This window comes from Echinococcus granulosus, assembly GCF_000524195.1.
Source record: "Echinococcus granulosus chromosome Unknown EG_S00007, whole genome shotgun sequence".
In the NCBI taxonomy this organism is placed as follows: Eukaryota; Metazoa; Platyhelminthes; class Cestoda; order Cyclophyllidea; family Taeniidae; genus Echinococcus; species Echinococcus granulosus.
Window position 1 is genome coordinate 792,424 of NW_020170387.1, and position 15,133 is coordinate 807,556.

A 15,133-nucleotide genomic window follows, 5' to 3' on the forward strand; every position below is an offset into this window, starting at 1 on the left:
TATATGCTTCATTGTTTCTACTCTCAAAGTAAACCCAAGTTTACAAAACGAATTCGAAAACATCTTTTAGGTGTAGCGAATGCGGAAACTCAAAGTTTAGAAATACAATTTCTGCTTACTTTTACATTATTTAGCAAACCATGAAAAAGGTGTTTCGCCTTTCGATTGCAATACAAAGTTAGTCACCAAAGCCATCGCTTAGTAGTTGTTGTCTTTTTGGGCCCCTTCACGTTCAGATCAACCGACTATTAATTAATGCATATATTCATTCATAATAAGTAGTGTTTTTGTGATCGTAGGTAATCAGAAGTCGGAGCAGTAGAGACGTGGAGGAGCTACAGACTAGGTTGGTAAAAGTCGTGAGCTGGTGACCCGCGAAGAGGATTTGGCAGTCAAGAGGTATAAAGGGTTCAATATACGGGGCGTCATGAGGGTTGTTCATGGCCACTTTGAGCATTTATTCCACACCATCAATCCGCATCGTACATCTTTACCCTCCTCATATGCTGAATTCCATCAGTGAGCGACCTAACAGTTACGACCAACGATTAACAGCTTACTTTTCACAATAAATCAGGCAATTTTTTGCAATCTATTCATATATTGAGCATTTTAATGCCAACATTAGTCTAGACGCCAATTCATAGAGTTTATAAGTGCTTAGTCATGAGTATCTGCAATGTTCATCTATTCAAATCCTTCCTACATCACTTAAGCAGTAAGTTGCCTGACGTTCAAGTATGTTGGACTTACAGTTGCACTCAACGCGTTTAAATGGATGTTGCGAAACGGCCAAATACTTGACAGGATGCAATCAAGGTACCCTAACAGCAGGAATCCCTCGGCGTAGCAGTGCGCCCAGGGGTAGTGACTGTTCTCGCCTTATACGTCACTCCAACTTTCCAAAATTCTCCAAGAACGCATACCGCCACCTTTTCATTTAAGTGAAAAAATTTAAGTTGATGCTTTAGGGCAAATTGGTGGAATTTTAATGACAAACGTGAGCCATTTATAGGCGTCAATTTTCTCCAATGAGAACTAAGGTCAATTACATTTGACAAATGGATTAGGATTAAATCTGGTCCGGTGCCTATTCATGCGGTTTGGCAATGGGGTATAGCTCAATTGTTTGTCTTTTCACAATGATTGTCTTAATACCTCTGGGTGGCATATGGTGCCACAGATACGTAAATCTGATAGCCTATGTATCATGATTAAGTGCATAAATGAGGCCAGATGTTCCTTGCTTTTTTATACAGACATGGTAATCTGTCTCTCGGCACCTAAACGGTCTCGTATAGTGACGCCTAGAGTTAAGATTACGAAATCAGATAATGTACAGACTTTACTGATGATACTTCGTAATTCACGGTTGTGTAATCCATTTCTGTTTCCAGAGGAAGGTAGAATTTAAATGAGACTCGAGATTTTGGTGGAAAAATCACCCTAACTATGTCTTCTCAAATAACTGTTATGTAAGAACAGACACGCAAAATTTGTTTAAATAAAGCTTATCAAATTCTGACAAAGTGCTGTTTTGTATCAATTAATTTAGTCTTCTGCATGATGCATGTGTTAAACCAATTTCGAAACAAAACCAAAATAGGTTATCCTTATATAACATAGCAGCATGTATTGGTGGAAATACTCTGTTTGTAAAATATTTCTATCCACGCACAGACCAATTAATTTTGGTCGAAATAATTCTAGAAAAAGGCTACAAAGTGGTCAAGTAGGTTACAAACACGTTCCATCAGACTCCTTCCAAGGAACCGAGACGCCGTCACGCAGTGATTAATTGTGCCCTTTGCTTCATCCTTTCGCGACCTCACCTTAAACAAATTCACACTGGTATGCCGATGAGGACCTCAAATCGAATCGTGTGAACGCTCAGATAGTGGTCATTTCGGTGGTGATGTGGTTGAATTCGTGTTCACAAATCCTGTCTGTTGTGGCACTATATGCATCAACATGGGGCGTAATTATGGCACACAGCTGTTTTTCACATCTGCCGTTTTTTGCCCCTCTCATGTCGCTTCATTCAAACAAAGTGAATTGTTCATTTCAGATAGGTCTATTGCCCCTTGAAATTATGTAAACAATGCACTGCAGATAAGTGCATTTAAATAGAGCTGTCTAATGCTGCATAACTGGTCACCTATATTTGTGACTTTTTGTCGCTTTGTCCACTCGCCTATGGGGAAGCTAGATCTGCTATGTAAGGAATAATTGAATGTTAATTTTTTTGAACTTAAAAACACATCCCATCAAAGTTTAAAGTCGCAAACTCCTCACCGAATATTGTACCGCCACCATAACTTCGAAATAAGAACGCTGGTAAGACCGAATGGTAACACAATACTATAGTTTCGGTAAGCTAGACATCTAGCCAAATATAAGTTGCTCTGATTATTTTATGCTACAATGAAAGCAAGCCATTAGTTAACAGACGGTAGTCATGTCACACACCCATCAGTCGGGGCGTTAATATACTGTGCCAGGTTGATCTGCTAACTCTTTGAACGTATTCGATGGATGAGTAGATGTTGAAAGAGCAGACATTAAATCTTCCAAAGAAACCAATTGGTAAAGCCCTAAGGTGATGGAGGAGGGGTATGAAACCTACGTATTGATACATCCAAATCCTGATTCAGCTGCTTTTGATATCTGAAGTGACAATAAATGCAAATTGTGCAACAAGTGGTAAAATTTGTACTTAATTTGAGAATTTCAGTCCAAATATATTGGACTGAAAATGCTGGCGCTGACTCTGTAGACAGATGTAGTGTATGTTGTCATAATATCCGCTAGTACTAGCGAGTGAGTTAGTAAGCATTCTTTGAAATGTTTAACGATCACGCAACATATCCTAGACCTCCACTTAGGCAGAATAAGAAGAAGAAATCAAGGCCTTTCTGATGGGCATATGCTCGGCAGAGACTGAGATGGTGTAATGTGATGGGGCAAAGAGGAGATCAGCAAGTTGATTTCGACAGCGATTGGTCTGTATACTAGGGCCCATTCCATATCTCTGTGTGCCGTATGGGGGTCCCGCCCTTTACTGATTTTGATCAGCACAGCTCTATGTTGCCGTTATTTCGAGACGTGGGGTCAGTGTAGAGCGATAGGTTGGAAAAGTTAAATAATCCTTGCAAATACGTACCTGCTACTCTAAATATATAACCTTTAAATCAGAAACTAGCCGGCAACTATTACTCATTGGAATAGGTTTACCTTTTGAGAAAGTGATGATGGTGATAAATTATGTTGCACAAAAATGTAGTATGACGGTAAATAACGCAACTAGTTAGCAAAGTTTGCCGTACTCTAGAAAAGCTTGAAAACTCCGTTTTATATGCTCATCCCACATTTAATAACTCCATGAGAGTTTACCATCAAATTTTCCTTTGCTATTCGGTAATTAGCGTCGTGGAATGAAAATGTTGCGTGCTGCTTAATAGAAGCGATTGGCGTTCACCGAAGCAAATGGCTTAATTTAATTTTTTACTAACATTCTGTAAATGAAAGTAGGCAAATAAAAGGAGCGTCGCACTATTACCAACATTGTTAGCTCTTGTTCGGGAGAAACGAGAAAAATGAGGCAAAAGAACAATTAGAGCGAAAGCAATGGTAGTAAACCTATATGAATGGTCCCGTCCACTGGATGGTTCCCCCAGGTAGTCTTCAAAGTTCTGACGTAGATGGAGTACTCAGACTGTGACAAGTGTGTGGGAGGTGAGGCCTGGGAAGAGGCAGTTATCATCTCCAAGTTGCCATGTCACAAAATCATGGTTCCTACTATGCATTGTTCACCTCCTTCTCTTTGTCTGATTGAAATATTGGTCTATGATGATAAATTTATGGTAAAACTGAAATTAATAGGTAAAATTAGGCCCTTCTTATTCTTCTCAAAGCTACAACTCAATTCACACAATAGCATTTTCTTTGTTGTGTGCCACAGACCGACATTAAGTAAACTGGGTTCTCATTTGGTAAAACCTAGCCTTTCGATATTGTACAAGAAAAATAACATAAAGTTAAAAATACAATAAATTTCAGCATCAAAATACCAACTGAAGTAGCAGGAGCTTCAGTTTTTTGCATCGTAACATTTGAAAGTTTGAGGATTGTTACAATATCTTATTCTAAGTTTGTAGATAGTAGTGGATATGAATATGCTAAAATTTTGCTAATGTTAAAAAGAAGTAACTACACGATATCTCCTCTGGCGACATTTTAGAGGCATTCGTGATGTTTTACTTTAAAGCAGGCTAAAATATTGCACTGTAAAGCACAAGACATGAAGGACTATTATTGCTTTCGTATTTCCCGTTGGTATTGATAAGACCCAAACCCTCATTAAGCATTCTAAAAGTTAACACCTACTCCGTCACTGGGAAGACATGCACTTAATCTATGCGAGTAAAACAAAATAGGTTTCGATTAGAGTAAAAAAGTAGTGCACATTGATTGAAACAGTTCTCAATGCTTTTAACCACAATAAATTGAAGTCACAATTAGTGAAATCCACTTCGTAGTGAAGCTAGCTGCCTGCAGTAATATGAAGATTAGGCAGTTGTCACTGGTACTTATCTAAACGACTCAGCTGCTAAGCAAAATCTATATCGTCATCTGAGGCAATTTAACATTAAATTTATTGCTTGGATATTGGTAAAAGGCGCTTAAGGACCGCTAAACAACGCTCCCTTCCATACTATTAATATTTCCAAGGAGTCGCAGACATCACAAACTCCAAGGCAATCGTCTTGGAATAATAGAACTGACCGGCAGGTGCATTCGATAAAATGGATATTGTTCCTTTATTGTCAAGTAGACTCATTACAATTTAACCCTCAGAAATCAAATAAACCAAGTAAATTAGGAGTGAATAAATGGAGTAACAGGTGGAGAGCCTATGATTTGTAAGATCTACTATACTTTCGGAGACGTTCATCAACGTAGCTTTTCCAAGCATCGTCTCCATACTGCTCAAACTGGTTTCTGCATATTCTGTAAAGCAAAAAGAGGAAATACTTAACATACGAGGTGAAATAAGCGTAGTTGGAAAAGTACTTCGATTGTGTAATCAAAAAGTTTGTAATGGACGAAATGGTGTGGTATGACAGTATGCTGTGTGCCTTAAAATGCAAGTAGGAAGCAACAATGCTTTCTGATGATTGACTATCTTTGATTTGTCCTAAAGATTAGTGTGGGGATATGTGTGTTGCCAGGATTTCGAGTAAAAGCCCTTGGAAGTTACTGTCTTCTGGGTTACAAGGACAGCAATTAAGTAACGATTCAAGCATTTGATGAATAAAGTGGAACACGAAAATCCATTTGCGTTTACATTAGAACGATAACCATGAGGAGCGTTTGTGATACCACACGACCTCCACCGTACATACGGAAGCGTGAATGCATCTGTGATTATTTCTAAACCGATGATTGATCAGTTTGAAATAATGTGTGAATACGAAAAGGAAAGCTGTATGTATTATCAGTGGTCCAATTAATTGAGGCTGCTCAATTAAACCGTTTCATCTGGTGCTGATATGACGAAACGAATACGGCGTTGCAACAAATGCCACTGAGTTCATGTTAATAACTTTCTGGCGCCATGATCTTCTTCGGAATCTGCTCATGAGATTTGATATGGTTTTAAACATATTAATTCAATACCCCCAAGCCTCTTAAAAATGAAACCATGCAGACATTTGTGCAGCATTATACAAGGAAATCTTGAATAATTTATCGCTGTTGTAGACTGCAAAACTGTTGGTCACGGATGAGTGAAGCATGCTGAAGCAACATTATGTCATATGTCAAGTTATACACGTTTACTTACGCGTCTCCATTACGATAGCGTTCACGTCTAGACTTTTCGAGATTCAAGGTAACAATGCAGTCGTTTACAAGAAAGACGATGAGACGTTTTGTAGGATCATCTGTCAAATAATACCTTCGTCCTTCGTAATACACATACAGTCTTCCAGCTATTAAGAGGCATAAATAATAGACTGAAAAAAAACAGGATAATCGACTATGCTTCTGAATTTGACGCGTTCGTTTGTGAAATTATACTACCTGATAACCCATTATTTCTCTTTATTTCTTCAAAATACTCAAAATCCTCATCGTCTATTATTGCCAGATCAAGGAAATTGTGGGCAAACGTTAGACGCTCTTGCAGTGCCGATTTTGTAAAATGGGTGCTATAATGAAAACGCCCCATAATTACAACAACGGCTGTTGCGATCTTAATCATAGCATCCAAATATCATTAACCTGCAAACAATTAAGACCCAAACTAGGAAATGCTTGCGAAATTGTGCTTACTCCTCCAGGATTTTTCAACTGGCACAAGGAAGGTGTACGCCGAGGCGAATCCAACGAGGGCCAAGACTAGGGGAAGGCTAAGAGCACACTTCATTGATTGCGGTTTCGTTTGCATACCCTTCCCGTTCATCTCAATTTATCCAATTTGGGCATCCAATCGCCTCAGCTAGAAAGTACACGTGATTCCGTGTATGTATGTAATGTACCCACGGCAGTCATTAGCAGGAAGTAAACAAGTTTGGCCTGTTCAATCTGTTTACTCTGATCAAAGCGTGAAACTGGTTGATGTCCACGTAATTATGCAAGTTATTCAAGAATTTAGTCTATTCAATTAGTGTTCTTGGATTACTTTTCACATCTAGTAAGATTCACACAGATATATTTCTCTTCCATTCGTTGTCACAGGATAAGCGACTAAGGTTTCAATAAGTACTGAACAAACGGATGAAGAAAGCATCTTTGAATATAATTATCTCTGTAAACCTGAAATTTGGTGTCCAATGTAGATAACATTGCATTTGAAATAAGTCAGCGAGCATCTAAGACTCAAAACCACAAACACGAGTCTTGAGAATGCTCAAAGGGAAAGTTTTGTCTTGAAATATGATTAGTCTATGCTTTTGGGATCACGCCATGTACGTAAATAGTACATGTGGCAAAATCTAAAGTACAGGCTTCTTCGTTGTTTTGAAATCGACTCCACCATTTTCATGGCTGAAAGGTACCGGCCCACTAGACTTTCCGCATGGTTTGCAGAAATTCACAAATCTGAAGCCAAATGCTTAAATTATTAAAACCGTACATAATCACTTTTGAATGTGGTGCACCGAGTATTCCAAAGAGACGTAAGGAAGCATGAAGAGCAAGAGGGGTTTATCGTTGCCGTACGGAAAGATTGAGGGCATGCCGCCTAACAAAGACGAACGAACCGTGTAATTAAATGGGCAGTTATTCTTATGTTAAATTACGTTTCGAAAAAGGGGGTTTCGGATCACATCGGTTTCGGTGCAGACTGTTACGCTCATGTGACAAACTTCTGCAATCTTTATACTGCATTAGCTTAAAACTCCTTGTTGCAACTACATGGTAAGAAACTCGAAATTCACTTTGAATACATGGGTGACATACAGATTTAGAAGTTTTTAAGGGTACAAAGAATAGTTCACGATGTCTGCAAGTTAGACGTGTTTTGTGCCATGTGTTCATGGGAGCGCATTATCTCCATTTGTTCTAAGCCTACTGAGAGAAACTTCTGAATTCAAATCTTATATTAAGGAGAAGCATTAAGTGTGGTAATGGAAGAATGAAACGCAATATTTTGGCAACTGTTCATGTTTTATGAAAGACTCACACTGTGCTTCTAAAAACCGCTACCGTTGAAATTATTTTGCAACGCATTCGCATCATAAATTGGAACGTTGAGATTACATGTACTCAAGTTATTTTGGTCATTTTACCTGCTTTTTGTTTAATAAAAATGCAACGTTAAAATGTCTAAGTTGAGCCAAATGTAGTACTTCATAGGCAAAAGAGAATTTAATGCATAATATTGTAGCCCATATACTGACAATGAAACATGCCACAGAAAATATGTCATAAATGTAAGAAATTGCTATACTATCCACAGGTTTGTTTTTACAAAAGAGCCAATCAGTCTTCTAGTATCAACGTGTAGAGTTTTCCGAAGTCAGGAATTCTTCTAAACTCACTACTTTGGAGCAAATGCAGTAATTTACTTAATAAAGCAAAATAAATATTTCCTAATTTAGCCTCCAACACAATGACTCCATGAACTAGAAAAATCACGACAACCTTAACCGGATTTTAGTTAAATTTTTGAGATTCATGTCTTGAAACACTAACCTAGCGGTCTCCGTGCCTCGGAAGGCATTTAATTTATTCCCATTGTTTGACTCCCTCTCTTCGAAAGAGCATATCATCACAGTTACATTGCACAGGTCATTTAGTATCTGTTAAGTAGGTAAATCCACCAGTACGGGTTATAAGTTTACGGAAGTATTTACGCAAGCAAATGTAAACTGAGAAAATAGACTGTGAAAATATTGGAGCAGTTTAAAAAATAAACTTGATGACAGTTAACATCATTTAAGACAGCCGCGCAGTACGATAGGCGTAATCAAGTTACAGGGTCACCCTGTCAACTGGTTTCGCACACATGACACATTCTCACACTGATAGCGATAAGTACGCGAAACCAACACAATGTTACCTCTGTCAACGGGGCAGGTCACCATGTACCAGTTCTGCGTCAGATGGTTCCTTCAGACTATTTCAAAGGAGGAAGGGACTCTAGAAGTAATATGGATTTTCTAGGGGTGTATTCACAAGGAAACTCGAGAGGAGTTTGCTTATTCATACTGAGTAAAATGCCTACTTGAGACAAGCAATAAAGAAACTCTGTCTGATGCAAATACAGCGATTTTCAATGAGCTAAACAGCTCCTTCGGTTAGCAAAAAGCAAAAATAAATTACTGCTAGGAGAGCAAAATCTTAGCAAAATGTTAGGGTATATTTTGGGTAACAACAAGGTGGACCTCACCTGAGAATCGCACTTACTGATTCAACAGAATCGCGGGAAAAACATCATTTTTGTGAATAAGTTTCCGAATTACTCATTGTTAAATAGTATATTTCTCTTAATTTTTGAAAATCTGAGCGTTAGTTTCTGCAACTGCTATCAAGTCGAGTTTCAGCACTCATCACTGACATTAAAGGGGAGGGTGAAATCGCCTGTTTGAAGGGAATTATACTTTAAAGTCATGATAAATCCACAAAAAGTTTTGATTTACACTATTATTATGCGGAGGATGGATGTTTGCACTCTTGATATCTCAGGGCACCTAAGCGAGCGCCCAATTTAATGAACTCGAACGCGGCACAAAATAGCGCCCTGCAGTCCATTACCACGGGTACGCCTGATGTCACCAAAATAAGTTTATTTTTTTCGAAGACTGCTAACACTGAGCCGAATTGTTCTGCATCCATTTGAGACTCAAAGTACAACGACTGTAAGTCATCAGCTATTTCTTTCATTTTTATTTCATCGAAAAACAATCTTCGAGCGTCTACGAATTCCCTGTGAGTTGGAACACTGTAAATGTGAAAGATGTACGGGGTTAGTTTAGGCAATCAAACACACAAATCATCAATCCGAAACTCTTTTTCACCAAACAAATTGAGCAGCAAGGTACATAATCTACCCATGTTCAAAATTTTATCAGAACACTGCCTGACAGTTTAAAACAAAATCACTCCGTAATAGGCATTATTTGTCAATTTACATGAAAGATCAAGACCTATCATTTACTTGCTTCACTTTTCTACTATGGTTATGAAAATGAAGCTAATGTTTGTACTTTGGTGCAGTTTGAAATTGTTGCAAAATCCCCCATATCTGCATTTACTTTCTAAGGTTAAAACATGCTTTGAAATAATAAATAAAGGAATGTGGTTTAAGAATCGTTCGATGTTGTGGTCTAGCCTCAGAGATCATTAGCTAGTACTGGGAGGTAGCATGCCAACAGGTCACTTTCTAAGAGGTAGGGCTTTTGCATGAATAAGTAGCCTCCTTATCGTGACTGATGAGTGCACATGGACCATCATGTTTGTGCACCAAAATCTGTATGGAACGAGATGAAGCCATTTGATCAACAGATATTTCAGTAAAAGTCCCTTTACAGAGGACTTGAATATAATACTACTGAAGGTAGTCATGGCAATACCACGTATAAGAAGACAACAGTTTTGTATCCATCCTGACCCCATATCGGTCCATGGCGTGGATATGATCGGATCAAATAAGTGATCTGAATTGTCATAAACGGTAGTACAGTCACAGCCTCAGGGAAACCCACTCAATCACACTGATTTCTTGCAGAATAAGAATGCCATATCGATGAAATTTGATTTGATTGACAAAGCACTCATAAAATAGAATAGTCGGTTCAAGTGATGTAAAAGTTATTCTCTAGTTGAAAGCACACTGACACTCCCCAGACGCGTGTCCGATCACTTTTTTTAAAAGTGGCATCTCCTATTGGTTCCCTTCAATCACATGAAGTGAACGTGTTGTAAGACTACCACGTACACCGCATGTTTCAAATACCATGTAAAAGTGAGACTTAATGACGTACCCGCATACAAATTATTTTGACGAAGAGGAAGTCTCATTGACTTATGAGTGTTACATTTCGTTTGTCATATGCAATCGCTAATTCCAATTCTACTAATTTACGTACCAGTTTGTGCTTTTGTTCAGAGTCTTAATTCCGCTGTTCTAAAAATGTAATTTGCACTTTATAAGATTGTTATGAATCATAATGACGTAGTACATTGTTGGATTTTTAAGACACGATGCAACAATTCTCAGTAGCCTATATTTCCCTCTTGTGTAAAAGGATACAGAAGGACGGGTAAAACCTAGTTAATAAGCGGCACCACAAAGCTAACCAAAACTTTTGGCATAAGAAGTTCAACTCATCGAGGCATACATATGACGCTGATGGGAGCAAATTACTCAGCCATCCAGATGCTTCGGCCTTTAAGGGCACTGTTTAGCGCTCCTGAGGACATCGTGTACCTGTCCACTACTAATTCCCTACACAGGCATCTGCATCTGATGCCGTATCACAGTTTCGGGAGAATAAATTGATGAAAAAGTTGAAGACAAAAACGAGGAAGAAGGGACATGGTGAGAAGAACTCTTCTAGTCACGAAGGCAATTAAACAGCCTCCTCCAATGGGTGATCCATCGAGCACTACCTGATGTGTTCGCCCATTTGCGTGAGTTTGGTATAAACTTTGCCTTGGACAGTGCGACGAGAATAAGAGGTGAGAGGGTGGAAAAGAGCACTTGTGATGAGGTTGAGAGGACGGACAGGAGTCATAAACTAGAGATCACTTTGATCTTCTGTGAATAGTAAAAAGGAAAATTGTCTTTCCCGCCCTTTCTTCCTTCACAAAAACTCACTTTATTGCATGGATGACTTACGGGTTTGATAAAAGAACTACCATTGGTAATAAATCTTTAGGTCCACCATTAAATACAAAAGTTGTGAATCTTTTACTCTACTTATTACCGAATACCTCCTAAAGACTTGTGCAAAACAGAGCGTCTAGCAAGTGTCTTGGGGTTAAACTTCGTTGACAACCTTTTTCCTAATCAAGGTCCTGCCACAAATCACGATAAAATGTTGAATTGCCCTTTATGTACTTTCATGTAATACGTGTTTGTCTAAATATACCTTACAGGTGACATGCGGTTGGCATACGTGAACCCTGTGACCAAGCAGATGCCATCGAATCCTGAGGAAGAAACAGAATCCAAATTTATATACTCCTGATTCCCTGTACAATTTCGTGACGCTTATGGGATAGAAGATGACTCCGCTAACCTATCATTTCGTTTCGAGTGTGAAAGTAAAGGCGAAAGAGAGATACGCTGAATTCGCCATACTGGTGGCAGCAACGCCATATTTCCTCCGCCTTTCAAGGAAGACATGAACTTTGAAATTTGGCTTGAAAAAGCTGGATTCAACCTTCGATTCCACCCCCAACATTTGAACCCATTCTTGGCCACCGCAAAGAGTGGAATAACCTCGGATACCGAGTTTGGGGAGTGCTGCGTTTCCCTAGCTCAACTGGTCATCTATCAGGAAGAACAGATACTAGCCATAGTTCTTCCATCAGGAGCAAAAAAGTGGGGAAGGCGATGAGCAGTACGGGAATAACCTGTGACAATTGGCAGAGGAAGCTTCTCATGCCTCACATCCAACAACAGTCGATAGATATATAATTGTTTAGTTTGGACACAGAGTTCACCCACCCATTATGGTCGAGAACCTCCTCCAGAGGGCTGATGATGATTCCGAGCTACAACAAACGCAACAGTCGACTGAACTCAATGCCTTTTAATGCGAGGATCTTTGCGTTACCCGTCAGAGTTTGGTGAGCCCTCCTTTTCCTTAACCTGATTACTTCCAAATGGCTCTCATTCATTCTTGTAAACCTCAGGCAAATTAAAAAGAGCTTCACGAAATTTCCGCTTCGAATCTGGTGTGGTCAGATCAATGATAAATACCAGGGCTTTCCTTGCTCTATCGAAATAGAATCGATTCACTGTCCAGCGGGTCGCGTTCAGCAGAAGGAACGGCGATGCCAGTAGAAGGAGAGACGTTGGCTAGGAAACCTGTATAGCTAAATTGATTGTATGTTCATAGTTGGCCTGAGACGTGACTCATGAGTGTCGATTTTTTACATAGTCCTAAAGCCGTCCTGAATTCTGCAACAAGCGTCTTTTCCACCCACCAAGACTTTAAAACCACGTCAATCTTTTCGTCACCGAAAGAAAGTGTCGATGATATTTACAACGCCCTACTCAAAGCCATAGTTATGCCTTTGAACAAACTGGATGAACTCTGCGCTTCGCTTACCCTTACCACTGCCAATGAGAGGAAAGAACTACGCGCTTTACTAGTTGAGCTCACAAATACACTCTCATTGCAGTGTGCTAAACTTTGGAGCTAGATCGATCTGGCAGCCATTTGGACACATATTACTTCCTCTGCCAGATGAAATAAACCATCCTGTCAGTGAGATGCTCAGAGACGAGGTCGTAAAGCCATCAAAATCACCATGAGCCTCACCGATTGCTCTAGCAAAGAAGAAGTACGGAAGTCTCCGGCTGTGCATCGACTAGAAGAAACTGAACTCAGTAACAAGGAAGGATGCCTTCTCACTATCCTGCATAAATAATTCGATAGACCCCCTGCACGGTCCAAAGTGGATCCCCACGCTAGACTTCAAGTCAAGATAGTGGCAAGTAGAGATGGCAGAAACGGAGGGAGAGAAGCCGTCTTTCATACAGCCAAAGGGGCCCTATGGAACCCAAAAATCCCTTTGGGGTCTGTGATGCAGCTGCAACTTTCCAACCCCTTCTGCAAACGCCACAAATCCAGTTATTCCCAAAATATTGTAATATATGCTTAGATTACATACTTGGCTTCGGTAGGGATATTCGAGAGCATAACGTCAATCTGAGATTAGCGTTGAATCACCTACAAGAGGCAGGTTTAACAATAAAATTAAAAGTCAAATCCTCCAATGCTCAGGCAACTTGTAGGATAGGCTGTCTCGTCAGATGGGATGGCAGTTACTGACCCTTCCACAAAGCAAGTGAGGACCTGGCCAATACCAACCAATCAGATTGAACTTCGCGGTTTCTCAGGCCTGGCAGGTTACTACATGCGTTTCGTCAAGAATTTTGCTAAGATCGTAAGCTCGTTGCCTAAACTAACGGAAAAGTAGGCGACAAGAATTTCAAAGGAGAGAAGTGTTTAGTGAACTAAAGCGAATGCTCTGCTCTGCACTGACTCTAGCATTAACGAATTTCTAACCAAGTGCTCCGCCATTCGTACTAAATACCGAAGCTACCGGTGCAGCCGTGGACGGATAACGAAGGTAGGAAACACGTCATCACCTAAAAGAGCAATAAACTTAACAAACCAATGCGACACAAAATGCAACCCAACGCGAACTACACGCTATTCTCACATAAAGTGAAGAAGACAGATCGTTTGGTGCCACGTTGGTACGAGGAACTGCAATAGTACGATTTCACAGTGGAGTACAGAAGAAGGAATACACATGGTGATTCAGACGCACTTTCTCGCAGACCAGACCCGGCACAAGCCGGTGTTGCCATGGCTACGCAAGGTACCGGCTCCGACACGACTCTAGCGTACGAGAAGTTCCTTGCATCCTCTCACAAATCCACAGCGAAAGAGATGATCTCATTGGACATGGCAGCCAGACGGATATGGCAGGGATGATCGAACGACCTCTAGAGGATAAAGCTTTATTGTACCAAAATGATGTTGGGGCTCCAAAGCACCTAGTAGTCCCCGGTTCACTGGCACAAACCGTTGCATGAGCAATTGGGTCATGTAGGAAAAGAAGACGCTAGATGCCTTGGCCTGAATAAGGCTGCAATCAATTGTAATTCGATGTGAATTTAAGGTATACCACTAACCTCTATGAAAGATCGGTTCAATTAGATCTTGCCATAGGCCACGAAAGGTGTACATGGGACGAACAACAATACCCATTACCTCTGATAATTTTTAAAGGATCCCAAGATCACCCACATCTTTACTACTCCTACCGCAGGTTTTGATCTACTGGGAAAATAAGCAAGGACTGTGAATAACTATCCCAGCAATGCCGAAAAACAAGTAAGTTGAACGTGTAGATGGAACTATTGAGGGAGTGCAAATGACGAGGTAGACTGAAGTTTGAGCAAAAACCTGAGTTTGAGACCAAGATCAACATGCGAATGATAAATGTTTACAAAGACCCGAATTTGTGTGTCGAGCACAAATCACTTCTGAGCATTCCCACCACGAGCACATCGCTGTGTGAGACTACATTTCTCGCCTACTTGAATTATTTTCTCCATCCAATAAAGCGAAAGAAAAAACCATACGAGTTCCACCGATTGATCATTGTTTTCATAAGTGCAATGATGATGGTTCGAGTTCATTAGATTCAGCCGCCTCACCATTCCTGACTAAAGTACAAGGTATGGAACAGTCATATGTAGAACGACTTCCTCAGCCACTTTTGAGTCCATCTAGTTTTCGCTTTCTCATTCTGCATGGAAATTAGTCAGTTTATTTTAATTTGGCTTTTTAAGCACCAATTTACCATGACACAAAAGCAGTGAACTATTTTAAAATACACTCATAAGGAAGTAATCACTGGGTATGCATTTATTACT

The 15,133-nt window shown here is 39.9% G+C and overlaps 2 protein-coding genes across 2 annotated transcripts; one reads left to right on the plus strand and one right to left on the minus strand. All coding sequences in view use genetic code 11, as the record gives it.

Moving 5' to 3' along the window:
• Positions 1 to 4,913: 4,913 nt before the first annotated feature.
• Positions 4,914 to 6,466, minus strand: EGR_01793 (hypothetical protein; the record flags this gene model as incomplete). The annotated part of the gene is made up of 3 exons (XM_024491042.1): positions 4,914 to 5,010; positions 5,846 to 5,993; positions 6,337 to 6,466. 3 exons carry the CDS (start codon positions 6,464 to 6,466, stop codon positions 4,914 to 4,916), a joined length of 375 nt encoding a protein of 124 aa, XP_024354498.1.
• Positions 6,467 to 13,235: 6,769 nt separating this feature from the next.
• Positions 13,236 to 15,021, plus strand: EGR_01794 (hypothetical protein; the record flags this gene model as incomplete). Its single annotated transcript, XM_024491043.1, has 2 exons — positions 13,236 to 13,362; positions 14,822 to 15,021. The coding sequence occupies 2 exons, from the start codon at positions 13,236 to 13,238 to the stop codon at positions 15,019 to 15,021; spliced, it is 327 nt and encodes a 108-aa protein (XP_024354499.1).
• Positions 15,022 to 15,133: the final 112 nt, after the last annotated feature.